Raw genomic sequence first — 22,639 nt, forward strand, 5'->3', positions numbered from 1 at the left:
TCTCCCTTCCCCCTCAATGTTCAGCCAGACCAGCATTTTATTATTCTCATTTTCTTTAAGAATACTGGGTGTATGCAGCAATACTAAGGCTACAATTCCACCACTGCAAATTATGAGCATCAGAAAAGTGACTTTCTTGATTGTATTAGCCTACCTTTCTGTACTTTGGGAGGATAGTTGACGCATACACTTCTTAATTGCCCCTGTGGGGATTAATAAAGTTGAATTGAATTGATTGTTGCCCTGTAGATGACAGAGCAGCAGCACAGACTGGCCAGGAAAGATATTGTCATCAGCTCCCTGAAAGAAAGCCTCCGCGCCCACCAGGAGGTCTCCTATGACGATAATTTCATCTGGAGGCTGTCTGACCTCAGCTACAAAATGGAGGCCATCTCTGGCCACTGGAATAGGCCTAACCTGTACTCTCCTGGTACAGTATTCTTTCAATTTCACCTAAAACAGAAAAGCCAGTGGTGAAGGACAGTCAAATCACAGGGACAGTCGTCTATGCACATGGCATAAAATAGGCTTTGTGTCCTCTGCTTTTTCTAGCATTCTACACATCCAGGTATGGATTCAAGGTGTGCATGAGGCTGTATCTGAATGGTGAACGGGGTGGGAAAAGGCACTCGTATCTCTTTTCTTTGATCATGAAGGGGGAGTATGATCCCCTTCTCTCATGGCCATTCAAGCACAAGGTAAGGCTCTCTCTGTAATAGCTGTGTAACAGACATCATAGATTGTTTATTTAGAGGGCTGAGGTTTTCAATTGAAATGTTAGTTGAGATACGTATTTCCCTAATGTCAAAAAACAAACAATAAAATCTCCTTATGAGTCATTATAGTTCTCATTTCTTTCCCTCTGCATCATTAAGGTAAGTAAGTATCGAGTCAGCCATGTTAATGTTTAATCCGTATATCTCCTTTCCAGGTCACTTTCTTTTTGCTTGATCAGAATCACTGAGAACATGTGATTGACGCCTTGTTTTATGCATAGATATGTCCACAACATGAGCCCGTGGTAGGTAGGTAGGTAGGTAGGTAGGGAGGTAGGTAGGAGATGGGACAGATACTGTAGGCCAATTGTCAACTTTTCATTTTATTAACTTGGTGTGTTTTCCATGTTTTTTTGGTACTGTTTTTCGATTCTTTATCTATGTACTTCTTGAATATAATTTCCTGTCTTTGATCTGAACCCCTCCCAGGAAGAAAAAAAAGACAAAGTTGGTAAAAAAAAAAAACTCCACAGGTTCATGCAGGCTAATTACAATGTGTTCGATTAGTTGCATTTAGATTGCTTACAACTTCAACATTTAAGATCATTTTAAAAGTCTTACAAGAGTGTAGCAGTACTTACAAGTTATATATATCAGCAATTATATAGCATAACTGATTTTTAGAAAGGATAGAATTGGCCAAATAATTGTCCCCTGAACTCATCTGCTAAATGACATTTCACTTGATCCTTGAGATTTCCTCTCAGCATAGAGCCATCAGAAAAATCCTCATGAACAGACAGCAGCACTGTGGAAGTAAACAGAGATCTCTTTGGATTTCATGTTTTTTTTTATTTGCTTAAGAGCCAAATAAACAGGGCAGAATCCACAATCTTACGCCAGTGCTAGTATAGCAATCCTAGGATTCTCAAGGAATTTGATTTGAAAACTTCTCAAATGACTTTCACATAAATGTCCAAACATGTTACATACATGTTGCAGGCATTTCAAAATAATAATTCTTTACAAAAATATATTATTAGTCTTATGTTGATGATGATGAATAGGGTAGTAAAGCCTAGTGGTAGTTCAGTGTTGTGTAATCAGTAGTAGTGGTAGATAGTATTACAATCATTGATAATAATCATAATAACAAATAGTGCGTGAAAATATATGTGATTGAAAATTTAAAAAAAAGACATGTAGAGATTTGCAAAACGTAAGAGGCTCATTTGAAGAAAACAAATGCTGTTCCTCCGCACCTTGTGAGGAAACATTGAACTTCCTGTATGGTGATGATGTGTTAATCACATAGCTAAGGCAAAACCTAAATGATTCGCGGGAAAAAGTAAAAAATGGCGACTAGCATAGTTTGAACTTTAGCGCCTGTACACATATTTGCAAGAAGAGACAACTCCTCGCTAATGGAACTTTACTCAACAGCAGCAACAATATTTCGAGTTTTATCGAACCTGGACTGGAAGTTTATCAAGGGGGTAAGAAGTCTGGATACATTACAGCTACATTTGACGTTTTTTTTTGTATCTCCTTATTTTTATGTCTCAAACTATTATTTTATGTAACGTGCTAAATCTCATATTTCGGTTATTCATTCTAGATTACATTTAGCTAGCAAGCTAAAATAGATGTTCCTAATGCATATGCGATACACCATACCCAGGGCCCAGGGGCAAGCAACAGATACGTTTCATTGCATTGGTTTGACAGTTGCAGCACAGTTTAGCAGGCTAACTTCACTAGCAGCTACTTTACCAGTTACCAAGCTAGCTATATTCAATATTGCTACTATAGCTAGCTACATTTGATAGTTAGCATTTTAGACTAGCCAGCAAAGTTTTTATGACTCTAGAAGACATCCTGTTGAGGAGATGCAAAAGTGTCCGATCAGATTTGCAGAAGAAAATACTTTAAACAGCTTCAGCTGGCGATATGCCCATCATCTTATTGATGTAAGTTAACTTAGCCAATCAACTAGTCTATCATCAGTTTGATATAAGTTACATTCGAGAGTTGCTATAGTTTGATAGCCTACTAACTACTACAAGTTTGTAAGCCATGTTACTTTTTAATGCTGTTCAGAATTGTTTGGCTCGAGCAAGTGCTGCAATCTGCGACTGCGTTGACAAGTACAAGTCAAATGTGCAGGCTGGCTGTCGTTAGCTGATGAGTCAAACCTGTAGGCTGTGCTGTGATCTACACGCAGTAGATTGAGTCATCAGCCTCAGAACAGGGGAGGGGTGTTAAAACAAATATGTTGAAGGGCTGGATTTCATGATGGCATATGTCGTAAATATGTTTTTGTAGGCTATGTAAATCTCAGTAAATACTTTGTATGACACTGTAACAACAGGTTCTGTCTATGCATGTAATAATACATACATGTAATCAACAACCCCAAAATTACAGGACAATGTTCAACCACCACCAAACCTCCATAATGTTGTGATCAGGAGGACATACGGTGTCTACCACAATTACGATGTAACCCCCTGATTCGCATAGGAAGTGTTGTAGTGTGTGGACAGCCCAGCTGCAGCATGTTGGAGTCAGCATACAGAGATGACTTCTGCAGTGTGGAGCCGAAGAAGGGGCTGGATGCCAAGCGTTTACCCCAGAAGAGGGAGCGGAGCTTCACAGACCTGGAGAGCAGCCTTACCGTGGGCCAGTATGTCCTGTGTCGCTGGTCTGATGGCCTATACTACCTGGGGAAGATCCAGAGAGTAAGTGCCCAACACAACAGGAATGTTTTATCAGTCAAATACTGTAGTATACTGCCACACAATGGTTTGGATTCATTTTATCTACTACTCAAATACCGCTATTCACAAAATGTGATGGTTTCTCTGTAGTTTTCAGGGACCACATCTGTCATTTGTGTTTTATGAAAAATCTATTGTAATACACTATTGGAATAAAACTATAATAAAGCTGCTGTATACGATTTGCCTCCTGCCTCATACTGGCTGTTTTCACTTTTCCATTCAAGGTGAGTACCTCCAAGCAGAGCTGTTTTGTCACTTTTGAAGATAATTCAAAATTCTGGGTTCTCTGGAAAGACATCCAACATGGTGAGTGAAGAGGGACTAGAATATTGTTGTTGTCAGTGTTCAATAAAAAACGTTAATTAGTCAAACGTACTACACCCTACATTCAATGAATTTATGCCTGCTGATAATATGGATCTACACCATACAGGTACAACATATCAAAAACTCGCTCTAAAAGCCATTAGTAACGTAATCCACTTTGAACAGCATTACACAACATCCTAACGGGAAATCATTAACATTTTGTGCTGTAGCTCTGTGGAACCTTGTGAAGCTGTTTTAGGCCTTTATTCCTTAACACTTTTTCATTGGCTAGCCGACACTTGTACTATGTAGTAGGCCACTTAATGATATATTTAGATGCTGTCCTTCAAACTCTTCAACCGTCACGTTTCGTTGAAAGGCCGATTTATGTCAGTAATGCCCTGCCAATTGCTTCTAATTTAATATCTTGCATGTTCTGTCTACATGTTGGTTTCATGTAGCTGAAGGATGAGAAAGCTGAGAATCCCACTCCAGCTGTTCATCCATCATTGAATGTACCCTAATGCTATTCTTCTCTCCCAAAACATGCAGCTGGAGTTCCGGGGGAGGAACCCAAATGCTCGGTTTGTTCTGAAATGGTGCTGGTGTCTGACAATGAGATCCTGATATGTGGGAAATGTGGAATAGGTGAGTCACTGTAGAGTAATGTATAGTCTGACACTTCAACTTTAAAACATAAGTGGTGAAGTTCCCCTTTAAAGGAGGGTGTGGCTACACCCATCTTTCTTGCCCTGATATAGCCTACAAGAGTATGTTGGTTCTTTACAAGCCATGGTTAAGTGGGAGGAGATCGCATTGCTTATTGCATACAGGGTTCTGTATGCTTCTATATTTACTTCCACAACTTTGTTTAACTCTTGAAATTATTTAACACTAACTCTAAAAGCATAAACTGTATCATTGAACTGTGGTAAATGGACTGGAATGACATACAGAACTTAAGATGGGGACAATGTGTCCAACTTGATGAAAAGTAGCCTAACTGCATCAAGTTATCTTCTACAGTTCAGTTAAAGTGGAACTGAACATTTTCAAGTTGGACAAGGCAAGTGCACACCAAGCCTCTGTGACTCATAACATCATTTACTGAAGCCTGTGTACGTTAAACTAAGTACTTTCCATGGATGTCTGTCTTACAGAGTCCAGTCCCATTTGTAGTCTACGGTTTGCAGGTCCTGTCTTCAGGCTGAAGTGTCTCGTTGGTTTGGTTTTTACTTGGCACTTAATTAAAGTCATTGAGAGAATCTCAATTGCATCTTCTCTCCTCGCCTCCTTCTGAAAACCCATTAAAGGAGAATGTCAGAGGGGAGGGATCTCTGGCTTTCTCATCCAATGGGTTTAGAGAAGGGGAGAGGAGAGGACGCAAGGAGTATGTAATTGAGACTCTCCCATTGATTGCTTTCGGAGTCCACTCCTTCTGGCTTCCTAACATTTGCTGATCAAGGGATTAAAAGCTTCTAGTTGGTTGGGTGCCACCTTCAGATAAACATAACACATTGGCTGAAAGTGCGGCCGGCAGTAGCACTTTCATTAATCCATTCATTTATTTCTATTGGGTTTGAGATGATCCAAGGCAAGCGATATTTTTCAAATATTTAACCTTCATTTAACTAGGCAAGTCAGTGAAGAACAATTTCTTATTTACAATGACGGCCTACCCCGGCCAAACCCTAACCCGGACGACGCTGGGCCAATTGTGCGCCGCCATATGGGACTCCCAATCACGGCCAGTTGTGATACAGCTTGGAATCGAACCAGGGTCTGTAGTGACGCCTCTAGCACTGAGATGCAGTGCCTTAGACCGCTCCGCCACTTTGAAGTTCCGGGGGAGGAAGCCAAATGCTCGGTTTATTCTGAAACGGTCTTGGTCCTCTTGTTTTTGGTTTTCCCAGGTTACCACCAGCAGTGCCACCTGCCAGAGGTGGAGAGCTCAATGGATTTGTCACCATGGTTTTGCAGGAGGTGCATCTTTGCTTTAGCTGTGCGGGTGAGTATTATTGATAGAACAACCTGCTCATTGAAAACAAAAATGACTAATATAATGTATAATATCACTGTTTATCTAGGGTCTTGTTCAGTAGTGAGAAAACGTTTGGAAAAGGAGTGAAATGGAGAGGCACTATCTAAACACGTCCAATAAGAAAACACGTTTTTGTTTTCTGTTCTAAAACATTTCGCTATGATGTGTCCTACAGATCACTGTCCTATTGCCGAATCATGTTGACGTGGCTGTTTCTTCCCTTCACAGAAAGGGGGAGCTCTCAAAAAGGGCGCTATAGCAAAAGCACTGCAGGCCATGAAGCAGGTGCTTACCTACAACCCAGAAGAGCTGGAGTGGGATTCTCAGCACCGCACAAATCACCAACAGTGTTATTGCTACTGTGGAGGGCCTGGAGAGTGAGCGTGCTGGCTAGACACACTGTAGCATAGCATTTACATATCCACACTTTTAAAATCCATTAGCAGATTTTGTGACTCAATGAAGGCACAGCAGCTGTATTTGATTCAGATAGGCACAGCAGCTGTATTTGATTCAGAAAGATGCCTCTTAGCACTCTGTTGCTCATTCAGTGACTACTACTTTTCACTAAATGGCTGCTCTCCACCCAGGTGGTACTTGAAGATGCTGCAGTGTTTTCGGTGTCAACAGTGGTTCCATGAGGCCTGTATCCAGTGCCTACAGGAGTCCATGATGTTTGGAGATAGGTGCGTAACATTGTTATCAAACAAAAGAGGTTTTATTCCCACGGTCCGGTAGGGCTGGGCGATATGGCCTAAAAAGCATATCTAGATTTTTTTCAAATTCATGGGGGATTTACGATATACTGTATATTTAGATATTTTTTTTTTTAAACGTTTTCCCTGAATAAGCTTTGTTGTACAATAAGGGAAAGGGGGATACCTAGTCAGTTGTACAACTGAATGCCTTCAACTGAAATGTGTGTTCCGTATTTAACCCAACCCCTCTGAATCAGTGAGGTGCGGGGGGCTGCCTTAATCGACATCCACGTAAAGGTCAATAGACTGCATGTAAAATTCTACCTCGGCTAACTATAAGCCTTCCACAACCATAAAACCCACTAATAATTATTTTATTAAAATATTTTAACCTGCTTTTTTACAATAATCACTGATCTGGCTTTCAAGTCTGTCTATGAAAATGCAATAATAAAAAAAAAATGTAACCAGAATCATGCACATGCACTAATAATGACCAACTTCTAGTAGTAGGCACATGCTAGTGAGTAGCCAGCTCATATTTAAAGTCTAGCCAACTTGGATCTATTTGCTTGCTAAAAAGAGAACAGTTGAACTGTTATGAATACACTCTCCTGTCCATCTCAAACGGTTTGAACATCATACAGCACAGAAGGAGCGAAGGAGACGAGACCAGAAAGACATAAAACGCTCATGAAAACAAACCAAAAAACGTGATTCTTGTGATACAGGCATTTGGAACATCGCGCTATAACATAAATTATAATTATTCAAATTGATATACAGTGCATTAGGAAAGTATTCAGACCCCTTGACTTTTTCTAAATGTTGTAACGTTAGTCTTATTCTAAGATGTATTAAATGTTTTGCCTCAATCTACACACAATACCCTATAATGACAAAGTGAAAATGTGTTTTTTGCAAATGTATTAAAAATGAAAACAGATACCTTATTTACATAAGTATTCAGACCCTTTGCTATGGGCCTCGAAATTGAGCTCAGGTGCATCCTGTTTTGATTGATCATCCTTGATGCTTCTACAACTTGATTGGAGTCCACCTGTGGTAAATTCAATTGATTGGACATGATTTGGAAAGGCACACATTTGTCTATATAAGGTCCCACAGTTGCCAGATCATGTCAGAGCAAAAACCAAGCCCTAAGGTTGAAGGAATTGTCCGTAGAGCTCCGGGACAGGATTGTGTCGAGGCACAGATCTGGGGAAGGGTAACAAAATATTTCTGCAGCATTGAAGGTCCCCAAGAACACAGTGGCCTCCATCATTCTTACATGGAAGAAGTTTGGAACCACCAAGACTCTTCTTAGAGCTGGCCGCCCGGCCAAACTGAGCAATCGGGGGGATAAGGGCCTTGTTCAGGGAGAGATCAAGAACCCGGTGGTCACTCTGACAGAGCTCCAGAGTTCCTCTGTGGAGATGGGAGAACCTTCCAGTAGGACAGCCATCTCTGCAGCACTCCACCAATCAGGCCTTTTTGTGGTAGACTGGCCTGGCAGAAGCCACTCCTCAATAAAAGCCACATGACAGCCTGCTTGGAGTTTGCCAAAATGCACCTAAAGGACTCAGATCATGAGAAACAAGATTATCTGGTCTGATGAAGCCAAGATTGAACTCTTTGGCCTGAATGCCAAGCGTCACATCTGGAGGAACCGCTCATCACCTTGCCAATACCATCTCTACGGCGAAGTATGGTGGTGGCAGCATCATGCTGTGGGGATGCTTTTCAGTGGCAGGGAGACTAGTCACGATCGAGGGGAAAATCACCGGAGCAAAGTACAGAGAGATCCTTGATGAAAATCAATCACATTTATTTATAAAGCCCTTCTTACCTCAGCTGATGTCACAAAGTGCTGTACAGAAACCCAGAGCGCTCAGGACCTCAGACTGGGGCGATGGTTCACCATTCAACAGTACAACGACCCTAAGCACACAGCCAAGACGACTCAGAAGTGACTTGGGGACAAGTCTCAATGTCCTTGAGTGGCCCAGCCAGAGCCCGTACTTGAACCCGATCGAACATCTGTAGAGACCAGAAAATAGCTGTGCAGTGTTGCTCCCCATCCAACCTGACAGAGCTTGAGAAGATCTGCAGAGAAGAATGGGAGAAACTCCCCAAATACATGTGTGCCAAGCTTGTAGCGTCATACCCAAGAAGACTTTAGGCTGTAATCACTGCCAAAGGTGCTTCAACAAAGTACTGACTAAAAGGTCTGAACACTTATGTAAATCTGATATTTCATTTTTTTGTTGATTTAAAATAGCTAAAAATGTCTAAACAGTTTTTGCTTTGTCATTATGGGGTATTGTGTGTCGATTCATGAGGGGAAAAAAATTACATTTTAATCCATTTTAGAATAAGGCTGTAACGTAACAAAATTTGGAAAAAGTGAAGCGGTCTGAATACTTTCCGAATGCACTGTAATGCCCAGCCCTACGGTCAGGGCAAATCCTGGTAAGTCGGGAAATAATTATTGCCTTGGAAGACCATATCATGGAAGTCGAAGGTGTAGCCAGATAACCGAGAGCCAATATTGATTTTGATTTCCCCTAGAGGCATGTGACCTGTGCTTTCTCCTTCTCTGATCTCTCTTCCTTTCTCTTTCAGGTTTTACTTGTTCATCTGTTCCGTGTGTAATAAAGGACTGGAGTACATTAAGCGCCTGGCTCTCCGATGGTAAATGGCTACTATTATTCTCCTACCTACCTCTGAGGCTCACTCAGGGGGGTACTTTAAGAATACAAAAGGCATTTGTGTCGTATTGTGCAGGATGTATGTAATGTGTGCAATGATTGTGCTCTTGTGCGCATAATGTCGTAGGGATAAAGTCGTACAGTATTGCACTGTATTGGTGTTAATACACACAGTGGTGCTGTGAACGATTCAGGCAGCACAATAGCTCTGATTAACACCTCTCTAAAACCAATTTCCTAACCCATAGGGATGTATAATTGAGAATTCCATTTATGAAGATGATGAAATACATGGTCATACTCGTACCTTATTATCTGATATGCACCTTATACTTGTGAATGCTGCAGGTGAGGGTTCCGCACACATTAATTGCTATCAGCTCTAGATACATTACAATCAGTTCATCTTTAGATTTTCAGGCCTTCAAGGGATTTTGTGATTTACTTGTATTTGTTTATATATATATATATATATATATTTGAGATTTTGCATGGCAATATTGGCCAATTTGTTTGATTCAACCATATTATGTAGGGATGTAACGATTCACCGATATGCATTGGTCCCGATTCAAATATGTAAGCTGCGAGTGCAACGGTCCGCGGGAGCCCAAACCGATCCAAATGAAGCATGCATCGGTAAGAAAACCAAATCAAACATTACGAATCGGCAGTTCACTAATGTTTATTACTCTTATAATTGTTTTCTGCCTTATTACAAAAATACACTACATGGCCAAAAGTAGGTGGACACCCTTTAAAATTAGTGGATACAGCTATTTCAGCCACACCTGCTGCTGACAGGTGCTTAAAATTGAGCACACCGCCAACCAATCTCCATAGACAAACATTGGCAGTAGAATGGCCCATACTGAAGTGCTCAGTGACTTTTAACGTGGCACTGTCATAGGATGCCACCTTTCCAGCAAGTCAGTTCATAAAATGTATGCCCTGCTAGAGCTGCCCCGGTCAACTGTAAGTGCTATTATTGTGAAGTAGAAACGTCTAGGAGCAACAACAGCTCAGCCGCAAAGTGGTAGGCCAGACAGAGTGCTGAAGCACGTAGCGAGTTCCAAATTGCCTCTGGAAGCAACATCAGCACATTAACTGTTCTTCGGGAGCTTCATGAAATGGGTTTCCGTGGCCGAGCAGCCGCACACAAGCCTAAGATCACCATGTGCAATGCCAAGCTTCGGCTGGAGTGGTGTAAGGCTTGCCGCCATTGGACACACGTTCTCTGGAGTGATAAATCACGCTTCACCATCTAGCAGTCCGACTGAATAATCTGGGTTTTGCGGATGCCAGGAGAACGCTACCTGCCCAAATGCATAGTGCCAACTGTAAAATTTGGTGGAGGAGGATTAATGGTCTGGGGCTGTTTTTCATGGTTCGGGCTAGGCCCCTTAGTTCCAGTGAAGAGAACTCTTAATACGACATTCTAGATGATTCTGTGCTTCCAACTTTGTGGCAACAGTTTGGGGAAGGCCCTTTCTTGTTTCAGCATAATAATGCCCCCTTGCACAAAGCGAGGTTCATAACAGAAATTGTTTGTTGATCGGTGTGGAAGAACTTGACTGGCCTGCACAGAGCCCTGACCTCAACCCCATCGAACACCTTTGGGATGAATTTGAACGCTGACTGCGAGCCAGGCCTAATTGCCCAACATTAGTGCCCGACTTCATTAATGCCCTTGTGGCTGAATGGAAGGGTACCAAAATATTTCTGCAGCATTGAACGTTCCCAAGAACACAGTGGCCTCCATCATTCTTAAATGGGAAAAGTTTGGAACCACCAAGACCGCCCAGCCAAACTGAACAATCGTGTTTTACCGGTGGCGCTGTGTAGGCTACCGTAGTGGACACAACTCACATCTAAATGCTAATTGGGGCTTTTCGATTGCCAGGTTCACCATACAAAATGTTTTTGGAAATTCTGATTTAAACAGTCACTGCCTTTGGTTATTTTTACATGAGCAGTGTAAAGGTGTACTTTTATATCAAGGATAGCAATACTTTTTGCAAGCCACTGGTCGGAAAGGGAGAAGAGAGTAGCTCTACTCTGAAGTTCCAAACAGTCAAAATCATTCGCTTTTGAGACGGCGGTGAAATCTTAAATCCCCTAATCTGATTGTGGTAGATGCTTAGTCTGCCCTATGGCTCAGCTAACACACTACATAATTGACATACACACACAGGTCCACTCAGCATAGACATGTCAGCTCAGACAGATCCAGCTCAGCTCCTGAGTCCATCAGTATTAGATATTCATTTAGAAGGGAAAAGGAATGTGTTCATGCAACAATTGTTAGTACATCGAATCGCATCGATTCGTTCCACTAATCAAATCAAATCACACTTTCCTGTATCGTGTCGGAGACCATGTGTCTTGATGTATATCGAATCGTGCTTGTAAGTAGAGATGCATATCCCTAATATGCGGTAAATGTGTCCAGATTGGTTGAAATTGCAAGCCCTTTTTTTGTACTGCGGTGATGGGCCAGTTTTATGCAATAATATTGCGGTGATGGGCCAGTTTTATGCAATAATATTGCAATGATTTAACTGTTTTATGCAGAAATAGTTCAGTGATTGGTCAAATCATATTTTATTAGTCACATGTGCCGAATACAACCTTGTGAAATGCTTACTTACGAGCCCCTAACCAACAAGGCATTTTAAAAAATACAGATAAGAATAAGAAATAAAAGTAGCAAGTAATTAAATAGCAGCAGTGAAATAACAATAGCGAGACTATATACAGGGGGGTACCGGTACAGAGTGAATGTGTGGGGGCACTGGTTAGTTGAGGTAATACGTACATGTAGGTAGAGTTTTCAAAATGACTATTCATAGATGATAACAACAGCGAGTAGCAGTGTAAGAGGGGGGGGGGCAATGCAAATAGTCTGGGATGCCATTTGATTAGATGTTCAGGAGTCTTATGGCTTGGGGGTAGAGGCTGTTTAGAAGCCTCTTGGACCTAGACTTGGCGCTCCGGTACCGCTTGCCGTGGTTTAGCAGAGAGAACAGTCTATGACTAGGGTGTCTGGAGTCTTTGACAATTTTTATGGCCTTCCTCTGACACCTCCTGGTATAGAGGTCCTGGATTGCAGGAAGCTTGGCCCCAGTGATGTACTGGGCAGTTCGCGCTACCCTCTGTAGTGCCTTGCGTTCGGAGGCCGAGAGGTTGCCATACCAGGCAGTGATGCAACCAGTCAGGATGCTCTCGATGGTGCAGCTGTAGAACCTTTTTAAGGATCTGAGGACCCATGCCAAATCTTTTCAGTCTCTTGTGGCGGAATAGGTTTTGTCGTGCCCTCTTCACGACTGTCTTGGTGTGCTTGGACCATGTTAGTTTGTTGGTGATGTGGACACCAAGGAACTTGAAGCTCTCAACCTGCTCCACTTCAGCCCCGTCGATGAGAATGGGGGCGTGCTCGGTCCTCTTTTTCCAGTAGTCCACAATCATCTCCTTTGTCTTGATCATGTTGAGGGAGAGGTTGTTGTCCTGGCACCACCTGGCCAGGTCTCTGACCTCCTCCCTATAGGCTGTCTCGTCGTTGTCGGTGATCAGGCATACCACTGTTGTCATCGGTTAACTTAATGATGGTGTTGGAGTCGTGCCTGGCAGTGCAGTCATGGGCGAACAGGGAGTACAGGAGGGAACTGAGCACCCACCCCTGAGGGGCTCCTGTGTTAAGGATCAGCGTGGCAGATATGCTATCTACCCTTACCACCTGGGGGCAGCCCAGGATCCAGGTGCAGAGGGAGGTGTTTAGTCCCAGGGTCCTTAGCTTATTGATGAGCTTTAAGGGCACTATGGTGTTGAACGCTGAGCTGTAGTCAATGAATAGCATTCTCACATAGGTGTTCCTTTTGTCCTGGTGGGAAAGGGCAGTGTGGAGTGCAACAGAGATTGCATCATCTGTGGATCTGTTTGGGCGGTATGCAAATTGGAGTGGGTCTAGGGTTTCTGGGATAATGGTGTTGATGTGAGCCATGACCAGCCTTTTAAAGCACTTCATGGCTACAGACATGAGTGCGACGGGTCGGTAGTCATTTAGGCATGTTACCTTAGTTTTCTTGGCCACAGGGACTATGGGGGTCTGCTTAAAACATGTTGTTATTACTGACTCCGACAGGGAGAGGTTGAAAATGTCAGTGAAGACACTTGCCAGTTGGTCAGCGCTTGCTTGCAGTACACATCCTGGTAATCCGTCTGTCCCTGCGGCCTTGTGAATGTTGACCTGTTTAAAGGTCTTACTCGCATCGACTGCGGAGAGCATGATCACGGAACAGCTGTTGCTCTCATTCATTGCTCTCATTCAAGTAGTTTAGCTTGTCTGATAGACTCGTGTCACTGGGCAGCTCTCGGCTGTGCTTCCCCTTGTAGTCAGTAATGGTTTGCCACATCTGACGAGCGTCTGAGCCGGTGTTGAATGATTCGGTCTTAGTCCTGTATTGACTCTTTGCTTGTTTGATGGTTCGTCGGAGGGCATAGCGGGATTTCTTATATGCTTCCGGGTTAGTCTCGCTCCTTGAAAGCTGCAGTTCTAGCCTTTAGCTCAGTGCGGATGTTGCCTGTAATCCATGGCTTCTGGTTGGGGTATGTACGTACGGTCACTGTGGAGGCGACGTCATCAATGCCCTTATTCATGAAGCCACTGACTGATGTGGTGTACTCCTCAATGCCATCGGAGGAATCCCGGAACATATTCCAGTCTGTGCTATTAAAACAGTCCTGTAGCTTAGCATCTGCTTCATCTGACCACTTTTTTATTCATAGAGTCACTGGTGCTTCCTGCTTTAAAATTTGCTTGTAAGCAGGAATCAGGAGGATAGAATTATGGGCAGATTTGCCAAATGGAAGGCGAGGGAGAGCTTTGTACGTGTCTTTGTGTGTGGAGTAAAGGTGGTCCAGAGTTTTTTTAAATTTTTTTTTATTTTATTTATTTTTTTTCTTCCTCTGGTTGCACATTTAACATGCTTATAGAAATTTGGTATGACGGATTTAAGTTTCCTTTTATTAATGTCCCCGGCTATTAGGAGCGGCGCCTCTGGGTGAGCGTTTCCTTGTTTGCTTATGGCGGGAAAACAGCTCATTCAATGCTGTCTAAGTGCCTCAGTCTGGTGGTATGAAAACAGCTACGAAAAATACAGATGAAAACTTTCTAAGTACCGTAATTTCCGGACTATTGAGCGCACCTGAATATAAGCCACACCCACTGAATTTAAAAAATATATATTATTTTGAACATTGAAACAAATGAACTTTACACAGGCGTTAACGAAACACGGCTTGTAACAAAAAATTTAAAATTTGCAGTGAACAGTAGCCTACCAAGAAAGTCATTGGTCACTATCTTCCTCCTCCTGTGCACTGAAACCACTGAAGTCATCTCCTTTGGTGTCGGAGTTGAATAGCCTCAGAATTGCTTCATCCGATATTAGATCGTTTTCATTATCGCTTTCGTCACTTTCATCCGGAGGCAAATCCCCCGCTGAGCACCTCTTCAACACGCAGCAGTCCAGCCTTTCGAAACTCCTTGATGATAGTGGATTTTTTGACAATGCTCCACGCTGTTAGGACCCACAAATTTGAAAGCGGGAAAAATCCATATATTAGCCGCGTCATTGTTTAAGCCGCGAGGTTCAAAGCGTGGGGAAAAGTTGCGGTTTATAGTCCGGAATTTACGGTAGATAGTGTGGTCTACAGCTTATCATGAGATACTCTACCTCAGGCGAGCAATAGCTCGAGACTTCCTTAGATATCGTGCACCAGCTGTTATTTACAAAAATACATAGTCCCCGCCGCTCCTTATCTTACCAGACGCCGCTGTTCTATCCTGCCGGTACAGCGTGTTGATATTGTCGCATAAGATATTACAAGCCCTTGCATAATATGTGGGGAATTGTTGATTTGGCAAAAACAATTGCAATTGTGGGATCCTGGAGGGACTGGTTTTTGTTGAAAATGCGTATCTTTTATCCCCTCATTTCATCTCTATTTTGAGCTCACTGATTGTCCCTGGTTTCTTATCCAGGGTGGACGTGGTGCACTTGGCACTTTACAACCTGGGAGTCCAAAGTAAGAAGAAGTACTTTGAGTTGGAGGAGATCCTTAACTTTGTCAGCAACAACTGGGAGCGTTTCCATTTGGCCAAGGTTAGAACCACCAAATGAAATCCTGTCTGAATTCTTAGTAGGAATCCGGATAGGAAGTTGATTAATGCCATCTCAAGCCAATTGCATCAGACTAACATTTTGATATTCCCCACAGCTCTCCAATACTCCTCCAACAGAAAGAGGTCAATATCTCCTTGATGCTCTGAACAACTACAAGAGCAAGTAAGACATCTCTCTCAGTTGTATTCAGATCATACATTATAAAACTACTATTTAATTGGAAATCCCATCAATAGCATATACTGAATCTGCCAATGTAATTCTCATGTCCAGCTAACAATTATATAGTATGGCCCCCAACATTCAGTAAATTGTTTTCTTTTTGTTCTGGGTGATAAGAGTATTTGTTACAACAGACATGTTACTTGGCTGAAGGTTTATTTGTTGACATCACACCTCCTTTACCAGACCATGACCTTCTCACCCCCTCTGCATTTCTCCAGGTTTCTCTGTGGGAAGGAGATCAAGAAGAGGAAATGCATCTTCCGCCTGAGGACCCGCGTTCCACCCAACCCTCCCTCCAAACTCTTTCCCGAGAGGGCCCAAAACGAGGGATGGAGAGGACGAAAGAAAGGCGCAGACAGGAACAGGTATTTCACGGCGTTGTGATATGCTGATATTTTTGTTTTCATGGAAAATGTGTATTTCAGTGAGTCCTGTCTTGGCTCAGTCAGAAATTGTTAATCAATGTTAAATAATGCTATAAGGCTGTGCCAAATTGTCACCCAATAATCATATTGTTTGGTCAGAAAGTGAAAGTTGTCTCTTTAGCTCTCTCCCGGCAGAGAAGAGGAGGAAGAAAAGGTCGAAATGGCTGCTGGAGGACGCCATTCCCAATGTAAGTTCTCGGATTGTCACAAGATCCTCCCTCATTCTCAAAACACCTCACATCGAACCACCTTTCTGCTGTTTCACCCACCCTGAACGATCCAAACCCCTGCTTCTTTCACGCTTTCCTATCTCTGATGGTTATCAACGTGGCTGGAATCCCTCCCTTCTCCATTTGTCTGTGCTCTTCTTTTTTCTTTCCCTCTCTGACCACTGTCCATCTTCTAAAAGTCTGTCTTCTGTCCACCATGTCCCATGAAGACCTTGTGTGTCATTGCCCTCATCACTGTCTCTCTCCACAGTTCTACTCAAAAGGGAATTACAGTTGGCCTTTGAGGCATTTTACTGACAAATCCCCCTGAACAGAGCAGTGCATGTCTGGTCCCCAGGCATATTCATCTCAAACAACAAACCTCTGACATTTCCTAGTAATTAAGCCAGTACTGCCACGCTGGAAGGAGGAAGGTGCTCTGATTTGGAAAATATAGACAAAGCATATAGTAGGGTTCTCCAACTGGCAGCCCGCAGGCCAAGTGATTTTTATTTGGCCCCCAAGTTTTCTGAGCAAAAAAAACAATTATTATTTTTAATTGTTGGAAATAGACAGGTTGGCTGACCACGTCACACAAATCATGTGCACGCATCGATGTGGCCGGAAGGTGTGCGTTATGATTCTGAACAGTCCGATGGCTAGCAGCAAATAAAAGAAGATTCCATGTGGGGAAGCGTAGGTGGCTCGTTTCAGCTCGTATCTTGTTATCGATTGCTGTCATGTCTATGCTAATATGAAAAACATTCGCTAGCTAGCTAACCAACATCGTTAACTATGTATTTGAGAGACAACAAGTGCTCATTGTGCAAATGTATTTGTTTTCAATAAACATTTGGAGGCAAAATATAGTTTACATGTTGTCAACAGTCTTAAGCTAACCCAGTCTGTTTTGCACGCATCGGTTTTGTTGCTATACAACCATCCCGTCTATAAAAGACTGTAAAAAGACCAGAATATCAGCTCCAAATGTACACAAGATTTGAATTTAGGCTTTGGCGGTATCCAGATTTTCATATCGTCATACTGTCCTTTTCTCATCCTGGGATTTGGTATTATCAGCATAGCACACGGGGGTTGCTAAAAACACAAGAAAAACCCATTGGGCCTCTATTACCAGAATGGTAACAAAAGTAGAACAAACTACGAGCAAAATGCTAAAAAAACATACCTTATTTACGTAAGTATTCAGACCCTTTGTTATGAGACTGGAAATTGAGCTCAGGTGCATCCTGTTTCCATTGATCATCCTTGAGATATTTCTACAACTTGATTGGAGTCCACCTGTGGTTAATTCAATTGATTTGACATGATTTGGGAAGGCACACACCTGTCTATATAATGTCCCACAGTTGACAGTGCAAAAACCAAGCCCTTAGGTCGACGGAATTGTCCGTAGAGCTGCAAGACAGGATTGTGTACAGATCTGGGGAAAGGTACCAAAAAATGTCTGCAGCATTGAAGTTCTCCAAGAACACAGTGGCCTCCATCATTCTTAAATGGAAGAAGTTTAGAACCACCAAGACTCTTCCTCGAGCTGGCCGCCCCGCCAAACTAAACAATCGGGAGATGAGGGCCTAGTTCAGGGAGGTGACCAAGAACCCGATGGTCACTCTAACAGAGCTCTAGAGTTCCTCTGTGGAGATGGGAGAACCTTCCAGAAGGACAAACATCTCTGCAGCACTCCACCAATCAGGCCAGACGGAAGCCACTCCTCAGTAAAAGGCACATGACAGCCCGCTTGGAGGCACCGAATCAAGATTCTCTGGTCTGATGAAGCCAAGATTAACTCTTTGGCCTGAATGCCAAGCGTCTTGAGGAAACCTGTCACCATCCCTACGGTGAAGCATGGTAGTGGCAGCATCATGCTGTGGGGATGTTTTTCAGTGGCAAGGACTGGGAGACAAGTCAATATCGAGGGAAAGATGAACGGTGCAAAGTACAGAGAGATCCTTGATGAAAACCTGTTACAGAGCACTCAGGACCTCAGACTGGGGTGAAGGTTCACCTTCCAATAGAACAACGACCCTAAGCATACAGCCAAGACAACACAGGAGTGGCTTTGGAACAAGTCTCTGAATGTCCTTGAGTGGCCCAGCCAGAGCCCGGACTTGAACCCAATCAAGGCTATCTGAAACATCTCTGGAGAGACCTGAAAATAGCTGTGCAGCAATGCTCCCTATCCAACCTGACAGAACTTGAGAGGATCTTCAGATAAGAATGGGAGAAACTCCCCAAATACATGTGTGCCAAGCTTGTACTGTCGTACCCAAGAAGACTCAAGGCTGTAATCGCTGTCAAAGGTGCTTCAACAAAGTACTGAGTAAAGGGTCGGAATACTTAAGGAAAAAATAATGAAATATCACATTTACATAACTGTTTTTGCTTTGTTATTATGGGGTATTTTGTGAATATTGACTATTTAATCCATTTTATTATAAGGCTGTATCGTAACAAAATGTGGAAAAAGTGAAGGGGTCTGAATACTTTCTGAATGCACTGTAGGTTGGGAAGAGATTTTTCGATGTACCGATTCCATGGCACATGGTTTATGAACTGATACACAAAACAACGCTGGATTCAAAACTTTGAGTTTTTCAATTTTAAATCATTATACAAAAGGATTGCAACCTGTAGAATGTTATACAGTTGAAGTCGGAAGTTTACATACACTTAGGTTGGAGTCATTAAAACCTGTTTTTCAACCACTCCACAAATTTCTTGTTAACAAACTATAGTTTTGACAAGTCGGTTAGGACATCTACTTTGTGCATAATCTGTTGTTTAACAATTGTGCAACAATTGTTTACAGACAGATTATTTAACTTACAATTCACTGTATCACAATTCCAGTGGGTCAGAAGTTTACATGCACTAAGTTGACTGTGACTTTAAACAGCTTGGAAAATTCCAGAAAATGGTGTCATAGGCTAATTGATATCATTTGAGTAAATTGGAGGTGTACTCGTGGATGTATTTCAAGGCCTACCTTCAAACTCAGTGCCTCTTTGCTTGACATCATGGGAAAATCAAAATAAATCAGCCAAGACATCAGAAACAAAATTGTAGACCTCCACAAGTCTGGTTCATCCTTGTCAGCAATTTCCAAACACCTGAAGGTGCCATGTTCATCTGTACAAACAATAGTACGCAAGTATAAACTCCATGGGACCACGCAGCCGTCATACCGCTCAGGAAGAAGACGCATTCTGTCTCCTAGAGATGAACGTACTTTGGTGGGAAAAGTGCAAATCAATCCCAGAACAACAGCAAAGGACCTTGTGAAGATGATGGAGGAAACAGGTACAAAAGTATCAATATCCACAATAAAACGAGTCCTATATCGACATAACCTGAAAGGCCTCTTAGCAAGGAAGAAGCCACTGCTCCAAAACCATCATAAAAAAATCCAGACTACAGTTTGCAACTGTACATGGGGACGGAGATTGTACTTTTTGGAGAAATGTCCTCTGGTCTGATGAAACAAAAATAGAACTGTTTGGCCATAATGACCATCATTATGTTTGGAGGAAAAAGGGGGAGGCTTGCAGGCTGAAGAACACCATCCCAACCGTGAAGCACGGGGGTGGCAGCATCATGTTGTGGGGGTGCTTTGCTGCAGGAGGGACTGGTGCACTTCACAAAATAGATGGCTTCATGAGGAAGGACATTTTGGAAAGATATATTGAAGCAAGATCTCAAGACATCAGTCTGGAAGTTAAAGCTTGGTCGCAAATGGGTCTTCCAAATAAACAATGACCACAAGCATACTTCCAAGGTTGTGGCAGAATTGCTTAAGGACAACAAAGTCAAGGTATTGGAGTGGCCATCACAAAGCCCTGACCTCAATCCCATAGAAAATTTGTGGGCAGAACTGAAAAAGCGTGATGCGAGCAAGGATGCCTACAAACCTGACTCAGTTACACCATCTCTGTCAGGAGGAATGGGCCAAAATTCAACCAACTGATTGTGGGAAGCTTGTGGAAGGCTACCCAAAACGTTTGACCCAAGTTAAACAATTTGAAGGAAATGCTACCAAATACTAATTGAGTGTATGTAAACTTCTGACCCACTGGGAATGTGATGAAATAAATAAAAGCTGAAATAAATAATTCTTTCTACTATTATTCTGACATTTCACATTCTTGAAATAAAGTGGTGATCCTAACTGACGTAAAACAGGGAATTTTTACCGGGATTGAATATCAGGAATTGCGAAAAACTAAGTTTAAATGTATTTGGCTATGGTGTATGTAAACTTCTGACTTCAACTGTATATGGGGACACAACCATCCCAGCTCTGCAGATTTTGCTGTGAATAGAGAATTATTACATCCTTTATTTTGATACTGGCCATATATTGCTGGTTTTTGGTTGCAGGTTCAGGAATGGCAACATTTACCTGACTCTATCTCTGCAAATAGCACTGCTGGGTGATTTAAAAAAAATCATAGTCAATCGATCAATATTGTAATAATACTCTTAGCAAAATGTTGTATTTTTAATTTACAATCTGTAGAAACTATGACAATATAAAGGTTCAGAAGTTTTGTGAAACATCACAACACAGTTGAAAAATAGATGTCAAATAGAAATCAAAACTGGATGGTCTCAGAGATGAGTTCCCACATATGCTGAGCACTTGTTGGCTGCTTTTCCTTCACTCTGCGGTCCAACCCATCCTAAACCATCTCAATTGGGTTGAGGTCGGGTACTGTGGAGGCCAGATCATCTGATGCAGCGCTCCATCACTCTTCTTCTTGGTCAAATAGCCCTTATATAAAATAAAGGAAAACCCTTGAATGAGTAGGTGTGTCCAAACTTTTGACTGGTACTATATATATATATATATATATATATATATATATATATATATATATATATATATATATATATTTACAAAAAATATATATGGGAGATTGAAAATGACACAGACAATTACATAGATTGTGGCTTCCATCAATCTGCAATATTAAAGCTGATCTACCCCTAAATACATTTAGTTAATAAAATGTTTTTGTTTTGGCTTTATTCACGGTATTGAAAAACTATCCCATGGACTTTTCCAAATACCCCGGTTTACCGTCCAAGCCTATTTGAAATTATTGTTTTAGTCAAATATGATATCTGTTTGGGTTTCTTGCGGTCAATTTGTAGTTTAAAAAATATTATTAGTAACTATGTTTCGGCCCCCTGATCATCCGCTTAAGAAAGAAAAAAATTGCCCCAGGCTGAATCTAGTTGATCTCTGGCATGTAGCATTTAAACAGTAGTGATGAAGACAAGGATGATGATTGATGATGGAGACAATGGTGTTGAAGACTGTCTGTTTATGACACTGGCTGAGTACTATAATAATACGTATGTGTGATTTGTTATGTAGAATGACCTGACCTCAGCCTGGAGCACCAACCATCATATGGCCAACATCTTTGACTTCACATTGGACGAGTTACAAAGCCTCAAAAGGTAAATGGTTTGGATACTAAGGGCCAGTTTCCCTGACAGATTCAGCTTGGATTAAGTAGCATGTTCAATGGAGTTTATCAATTTAAAGTTCTTTTAAATCTAGGACTGTCTTGAAAACCAGCTCTAAGAATGTAATTTTGAACACTTTTGTCTAGATGCTCATTTCCAATGAACTCTGTACTACTGCAAACATTTGACATTGACTTCGATTAACTGCAATAATTTTCAAGGCCCTAACAATCTACCTAATTTACATGCATTTCCCTTTGAAAGAAAATCCCTGGCAGTGTTTGTTTTGTCACCCCTCTGATGATTTTCATCAATGTGTCGAACGAAGAGATTTAATTACGCTTTCCTGTAAAGGTTATCTCCCATACAGTGCATAATAATAAAAGAAAGGCAAACACTTTGGGGACTGTTGAGAATCAACCAAGCTTTCTTAGAGGAAAATCAAAAGATGGGGAATAACTGGTGCAACGCCAAAAATTGGACTAACACTGTCGGAATGTGAGGAGTGGAATAGGCTTGGTCATAACTCTATAGCACCTGAACTGAGCTGGAGGATGAGAACAGCTAAAATAGTCTGGGAGCTTTGAAGCATTACATTAACTTTCTTCCATTAGCTAGATATAGTACTTTCTCACACACACCTTTAGCTTGCAGGCTCTTTTATTATATGGGCGCAGAACAGTGACTTGCAAATTCAAGTCACAGGGTGAGGGACCATGGTAATAATGTACATTTTCCTTTGTGAGGTTAGGATTAGAAACAACAAAATAGGACCATAAAGGCTAGGGCTATTCTGTCTGGTCCTGGGGCCACAAAATCCTCTGATTAGCACTTGAACGTG

General features: G+C 41.9%; 1 protein-coding gene across 1 annotated transcript in view; it reads left to right on the forward strand.

Moving 5' to 3' along the window:
- Positions 1 to 1,978: 1,978 nt before the first annotated feature.
- LOC106580128 (PHD finger protein 19) overlaps positions 1,979 to 22,639 on the forward strand; it is a 31,794-nt gene continuing 11,133 nt past the window's right edge. Inside the window, exons 1-13 of the mRNA XM_014160834.3 lie at positions 1,979 to 2,212; positions 3,240 to 3,457; positions 3,724 to 3,805; positions 4,361 to 4,456; positions 5,722 to 5,816; positions 6,078 to 6,226; positions 6,440 to 6,535; positions 9,173 to 9,241; positions 15,302 to 15,422; positions 15,538 to 15,605; positions 15,887 to 16,033; positions 16,215 to 16,281; positions 21,704 to 21,789. Coding sequence (XP_014016309.1) covers positions 3,275 to 3,457; positions 3,724 to 3,805; positions 4,361 to 4,456; positions 5,722 to 5,816; positions 6,078 to 6,226; positions 6,440 to 6,535; positions 9,173 to 9,241; positions 15,302 to 15,422; positions 15,538 to 15,605; positions 15,887 to 16,033; positions 16,215 to 16,281; positions 21,704 to 21,789 — 1,259 coding nt within the window. The 5' untranslated portion in view covers positions 1,979 to 2,212; positions 3,240 to 3,274. The remainder of the gene's footprint in view (positions 2,213 to 3,239; positions 3,458 to 3,723; positions 3,806 to 4,360; positions 4,457 to 5,721; positions 5,817 to 6,077; positions 6,227 to 6,439; positions 6,536 to 9,172; positions 9,242 to 15,301; positions 15,423 to 15,537; positions 15,606 to 15,886; positions 16,034 to 16,214; positions 16,282 to 21,703; positions 21,790 to 22,639) is intronic.

The sequence above is a fragment of the Salmo salar genome, chromosome 20 (assembly GCF_965601325.2).
Source record: "Salmo salar chromosome 20, fSalSal1, whole genome shotgun sequence".
NCBI classification, from domain to species: Eukaryota; Metazoa; Chordata; class Actinopteri; order Salmoniformes; family Salmonidae; genus Salmo; species Salmo salar.